This window comes from Anarrhichthys ocellatus, unplaced genomic scaffold, assembly GCF_004355925.1.
Source record: "Anarrhichthys ocellatus isolate YVR2014 unplaced genomic scaffold, GSC_Weel_1.0 scaffold15, whole genome shotgun sequence".
NCBI lineage: Eukaryota > Metazoa > Chordata > Actinopteri > Perciformes > Anarhichadidae > Anarrhichthys > Anarrhichthys ocellatus.
Window position 1 is genome coordinate 5308825 of NW_022280045.1, and position 6423 is coordinate 5315247.

At 40.7% G+C, this 6423-nt stretch overlaps 1 protein-coding gene across 2 annotated transcripts; it reads left to right on the plus strand.

Annotated features, from left to right (window-relative positions):
* Positions 1–641: 641 nt before the first annotated feature.
* prkab2 (protein kinase, AMP-activated, beta 2 non-catalytic subunit) lies at positions 642–6105 on the plus strand. Of its 2 annotated transcripts, none has more exons than XM_031855353.1 (8): positions 642–725; positions 1717–1899; positions 2035–2186; positions 2287–2380; positions 2663–2777; positions 2862–2995; positions 3096–3164; positions 4206–6105. In XM_031855353.1, exons 2-8 carry the CDS (start codon positions 1741–1743, stop codon positions 4281–4283), a joined length of 801 nt encoding a protein of 266 aa, XP_031711213.1. In that variant the 5' UTR covers positions 642–725; positions 1717–1740; the 3' UTR covers positions 4284–6105. The 2 variants fall into 2 exon arrangements, with proteins under 2 accessions (XP_031711213.1, XP_031711214.1); XM_031855354.1 differs by having other exon boundaries at positions 1720–1899.
* Positions 6106–6423: the final 318 nt, after the last annotated feature.

Below are 6423 nucleotides of genomic sequence, written 5' to 3' on the forward strand. Positions count from 1 at the left end.
TCTTTGTCTGTGATTTGGGCTCTGGTTTTTGTATAGAGCATTTTGTCATCTTGTCAATCTCAAGTTCGAACAATTGTTAGAATTTGCTTTCATTCGTTACACAAAAGGGATCTGGAGAATTATTTAAGATGCAGTAGCTTTATATAAAATAACCCCCCAAAAATGTTTTTCTTAATAAAATAAATGAATGAATGTAGTTGGTCAAAGAATTTCTGAAAATGACTTTCTCGCAGTGTGCAGGTTACAATAATATAGGTTTATTTTAGAGCCTTTCCTGTAGCAAAGGAAGCTACCTGTGCTAACTGTAATTATTTTATATTGTGTACAGTGTATTACTTTTGTTATTAATTATTATTCATATAAAATATATCAGACAGAACAAGAGACCATGAACATATCACTCCACCGGGACACCACATGAGGTCCCCAAAGTGTTCTGCTGCTTGAATGCAGGTAATTGAAACAATAACTTGTCCGATTATGATTCTGCAGAGTAAACTACATAATATGAAGTTGCTGTATCTCTGTTGCATCGATAAACAATTTCATAGTTCCCTCTCAGGCAATCTGGTAGTTGTGGAAGCCCATTTCTGCCCATGTGATGAAATACATGGTCCCACTAAGTTTGTCCTAGTCGCACACCGTAGTTGGGGCACCACTATTGTTGAAGGAGGTTAGCCCTCCGCTGGAAAAAAACAAAAATACAGAAACTTCAGCTGGTTTCGGTGAGTGTATTTGTTTTGTCGTCACTAACGGTACATGGTGAAGTTTGCGTCACGTTGTAATAATCGACACTGACGTGGTAAATAAGACAAACCGCGTGCTAAGCTAGTTGTTAGAAAGTGACAGCTAGCAGCTAGCCGACTGTAAGCTAAAAATATTCTCCTGTTTTAGTGATTTGTCGACACAGCTGAACAGAGGGGACACTTTGGTAGGCTTCAACCAGCAAGCTACGTGTGCTTAACGTTACATCTCTCGATTAATGGCAACATTGTCTTTAACGTTAAAGTTTAATTTGGGAACTTGTTGCTACTTAAGTAGCTAGTGGGCGTTAACGGGACGAAGCTGTGTGGAGACGTTATTACCGTTAAGCGGTGGCAGGTCCAGGTTTACAGTTACTGCCACAGTTAACGTTACTTGGTCGTATCTTAAACTGTCTAGCCTCCCGATAAGCCTCTCTAGTAAGCCGTTTAGCATCATGTGTGCACGGCTCGTGTGCATTCAGTGTATGTCTTAAGAAGGTGTTTACCATTTTAAATCAGCCACATATCGCACTTACCTTTTGTAGTTTCTGCTATAACTAATATATAACTAGGGACTTTTTTACCATTACATTGTCATAATGTATTAATATTATACCTTTTAACTTTTTTTTTTATACACTCAATCATTTAAAATACATGAAACAAACTCATAAAAGGCAGATTAATATGCTAGGAAGACAGACAGAAGGAAACTGATCTAGCTAAAGAAGCAATTACAAACTCCAAATGAATTAGCCTCCAAACCCTTTACTAGGATCAGCCTATCTAGCTGCAAATCTGTCTTCAAGTGATTCCAGGCTGGAGGAATCTGTGCACGGTCCAATAAGGTCTCTGAAATCTGGGATAAAAGGATGCAACTGATTCATTTATTTTCTGAATGGCTGGGTTGCAATGAAGTCATTTAGTCTATGGTTTGTTCCCAAACATGGAAGAAGTTGTCTTTTCTTTCCAGTAGCACCATAAACAGACGGGCATCATGGGCAACACAAGTGACAGAGTGTCTGGAGATCGGCATGGAGCCAAGGCCCACCGCTCAGACAGCAGCGGCAGCCACAAAGACCAGGAACCCAGCAGCAAGATGGTGGACAGCACAGACGACCCCAACATCTTCAACACCCACGGGCCGGAGTCGAAGGTACCGCTGGAAAACGCAGAACCAGAAATATAGATTGTTGTACTGTATCTTGTTTGTTGCGCAGGAATACCTTTCAGATTTGTATGCCATTTGTTAGATATGATTTTATTTGAGATATCAATGAATTGCTTTTAGGCGTTAGGAGAGAAAGAATCAGATCTGGCTGACCAGGTGAAAACTGGTCGTCAGGCTCGACCCACAGTCATCCGCTGGGCCGGAGGGGGGAAGGAGGTCTTCATAGCTGGTTCCTTTAATAACTGGAGCACAAAGATACCACTAAATAAGAGGTAAACATGTAAATATCATCTCCTATGGTCTTTTAGGGATCCAATTGAAATCATCGAATGACCGGTATTGCACTAATACTCTCTTTTCTTTTCTCCAAAGCCATAATGACTTTGTAGCGATCCTGGACCTGCCAGAAGGAGAGCACCAGTACAAGTTTTTTGTAGATGGACAGTGGGTCCATGATTCCTCAGAGGTACATCACTGTCATTTTTATTTTATTATTGTGTTATTGAAAGTTTTTCCTTAATACCAAATAGTTCAGTTCCGCTTTTTGCCATGTTACAAAGACCTATGACGTTATATACATGAGAGGATAAGGACCTCCTATGCAAAGACATCATTGTCGTGGAATTTGGTCAGGAAACCACAGAAGAACTATACGTCCATTACTGTTATCGCTGTCAAAGCCTTTTTAAATTCTAGGGAAATGTGTGCAGTGTTGTATATAATATTTATATACTTTTCTCTTTTGCAGACAGTTGTAACCAGTCAACTCGGCACCATCAACAACCTGATCCAGGTGAAGAAGTCAGACTTTGAGGTGTTTGACGCCCTGCATGTTGACTCTCTGGAGTGCTCAGACACATCAGGTCAGTTACAGTAAACACTGATGAAAGTTCAGTCAAGCCTTGAAACCCTGTCAGCGGTGTTAATGTGCCTTTTTACGGTTGCAGATCTGTCCAGCTCCCCTCCAGGTCCTTATGGACAGGAGCAGTACAGCTTCAGGCCTGAGGAGCATTTCAAAGCCCCACCTATACTCCCTCCTCACCTCCTCCAAGTCATACTCAACAAGGACACCAATATATCTGTCAGTGCCTCCATCTATCTGCCATTCAGATTTAACGCTTTGTTGTTGTTTACCATTTTCTTTGTGGTTTGTAATTTTTCCTCGTACTTTTTCTCGACAGTGTGACCCTGCCCTGTTGCCTGAGCCCAACCATGTAATGCTAAACCACCTTTATGCCCTCTCAATTAAGGTAGGTTCTCACACGTTTCCAGATGTTACTGGCACCCCATGAAATACGCACGCTTTCCCCCCAGCTCTATTAACTATACATCCCCGAGCAACCCAATTCTGTGGAGGGGGTTGAATCTCCCTCACCTTTCAGCCAGTGAATCAGACGGTCGTGCAAAAACTAACTTAATATAATAGTCTTTAACTCCCAAACTCTGAAATCTAGACTCATTTTATATACGTTTTACTTACTCTACATTAATCAATTACCTCTGAAGTCAAGTGCCTCTGAAAACATTCACACAGCAAAATTGTACAACCAATTGTTAAATGTCAAAGTCTGTTGCTATGACAAACATTCAAAAGGACATAACCCTGCATAACTTCTCATGTTTACTGAAGGTGCTCACTTAAGAACTTCAGAGCATATCTATTTCCTCCACATGCCTCTCAACATGGTGAGGGCTGAGCCTGCGGCACGTAGCTAAGAGTGCTAACAGTGCAAACAACGGCAACAGTGCTGAGCGTTCAGTGTTAATCTGAGGGGCGACTAGAGTTTGGGTTTTATCAGCTGTAACTGCTTCATGAGCACAGTGCTGAGCGGCGGTCGCCAGCTAACTAGTGGGGCGCGTTTACATGCACTAATGTGCACTAAAAGCCACTTGGGGCCGACCCTGCTATGTCAACAAAGCAGGGAGAAGCTCGGATTACAACACATACAGAGGGAGAGCGACTTCATTCTCTTTTAAAAATAGACACTACCTCACTATATCTTTACAAAGCTAATAGTTGTTTGCTGCTTCCTATATTAATGCTCTGAATATCCTATAGAGAACATTTAAAGCAACCAAATGTGTGGTCAGAATAGTTATACTAAATATGCTAGTAGACACCTTTTAGTGCTAAATACATGAAGGTTTTCATGATTATTAAAAATCAGATATTTACATTATTCTCTGTGTGGACCGTTTGGCAGTTTCACAAATACGAGCATCTCATGTTTATCTGCTCCGTGGGTTTGGGTCTCTCTAATGGCAGATTGCCTGTGTGTTGTGTTGTGCAGGATGGAGTAATGGTGCTGAGTGCGACTCACAGATACAAGAAGAAGTACGTCACCTCCCTGCTTTATAAGCCTATCTGAACCACAACTTGGGAGCTCCACGGTGCTTTTAGAGAGCAGCATGCTGGTTTTCTTTTTTGTTGGTATCATCACATTTAGCCAAATCTTGCACTGGAACCAGTTTACAGGCAAGACAAAGGCCAGTAGCTGTGACTTCGGCTTGGGTTTTTTAAAGGCTGCACTTCTGTCTACATAGGGCTCTGAACAAAAGTAGCAAAGTGTGTGTCGGGTGTTGAAGAGAGGAAAACCGTACTGTGGCTTTTGCCTGTAACATCTACTGACAGATGAGACTGATTCAATCACTGTGTGTATTGGAGTGTTTACTGCACCTTGTGAATATATGCATGTCCGTGTGTGAAACGAGGAATCGCTGATCTGTGAAGGACCCGTTTCTGTAAAGGTGATTTTTAAGGATGCTCTCCTAACCTGCGGGGTTTTGAGTGTTCTTGGTGTGGATCGACAGTTTGATTTTAAAGTGTTGTGTCGTCATATTCTCGTTGAACTGGTTTGAATTACGTTTTGAAATAATTGACCTGACGGTATTTATGGCCAGTGCATGTAGAATAACAGAATGGTCTAGAGATGCTTGAAGAGAGCAGCAGACTTGGCATTGGTTGAACATGAAGTGCAATAACGTGCTGTAAAGAGAACTTAACTCAACGTAGACTCACAAACAAGAACAGGAGAAGGGGGCAGCAGCGAACGACATCTTATTTGTCAGTACGTATTGCAGATATTATTGAATTTCTCACAGTTCAGCTATCATGCAGTGGAATCTATAACTAAACTACCATCATTGGTCACTGTAGATGGAGTACTTAGAACATGTTTAGTTCTGCTGTGGCCTTTATTTTGACATTGTGCGAGCACTTGACCATCCTGAGAGTGTTGATAGAAGCTTTTAACTACGCAGCAGGCAACTCGTGCTGTGCTGTAGCTTTCTGCTTTTCCTTCTTTAGATATGATGACCTTGCAGTGCTTTTTGTGTGCATCCCTATCGAGTTCTGTTTATCAAAAAGGAATGTACTGTCTGTATCTGTTCCACGTGTAGTCATACAGAGGTGTGTACACTTAACAGTCTGAACTTGCTGCTTTGCATGCGTTGAATGTCCGCAACTTGTGAGGATACGACACATTTACTGAGTTCAAGCAGATCGACCACATTCAGAATTTGCAGGGCTATGAGGAGAGATAGTTGCCATGAATTTAAAAGTTGTACAATGTTTGCTCACTTGTGTTCTTTACAGTATAGCCATTGAAGATGATCTGTATTTTGAGGTATGTACTTTGAAAGATATTTTTGTCAAGTCGTGCTGTTTAATAGTCTGCATATCCAGTACGTATCAATGGTTGACACAGACTTGTAAAAAGGGTCTTTCATAGCTCCTGTTGGTGTTCAACTAGACGCTCTGAAAGTATTTTTTGAATGTTGAGCCTAGACATGAAGTTTTGTCCAAAGAGTTTTTAAGGCTGATGTAAAAAGTTATGGCGTGGTGTTTCAAGGCTAAAACCCAAAACTTGAATTTTACAACTCTTTTGAATGTTTTAAAATGCTTTGAAGAACCAGTGTGATGATTCTCTGTACACGGGTTTACTTATTTGCAAATAAAGAGCAGACACGCTGGTCCTAATTCCTGTCTATTTGTCTTTCTCTTTTTTATTCTGTATGAAAGTTGTTCTTTAAACAAAAGTTGTGTTTGTGTTATTTGTTCATTTTACATTTGTCTATTAAATCCATACACTTTAGATAAAACCAATCAAGGTCGATCGCCACACAATGCACGGCGGTTAGATTTGTGTGACTTGATCCTGACCTGCTCTGATGTCATGTCAACGATAACCTCACGAGGTCGAGGCGGGCGCATTTGCTCTCCGACTGTAAGACGCAGGGCATGATGGGAAACGCCTGGCTGTGGCCGTATCAAAGAGCTGATTGGCTCTTAGTTTTGACAACAAACACTGTTCTGTAGGGAAAAAATCTATTTTCTGTGTATTTGTAACGTTCAATAATAGATTGTAGGCTATTTCTCATGTTGTGTAATAAAGATGTTATCTGTTAACAAACATCTGTATAGTTAATTATATATCTATATCTATCTCTATATATATCTCATAGATATAGAGATATAGATAATCTATCTATATATATCTATATCTATAT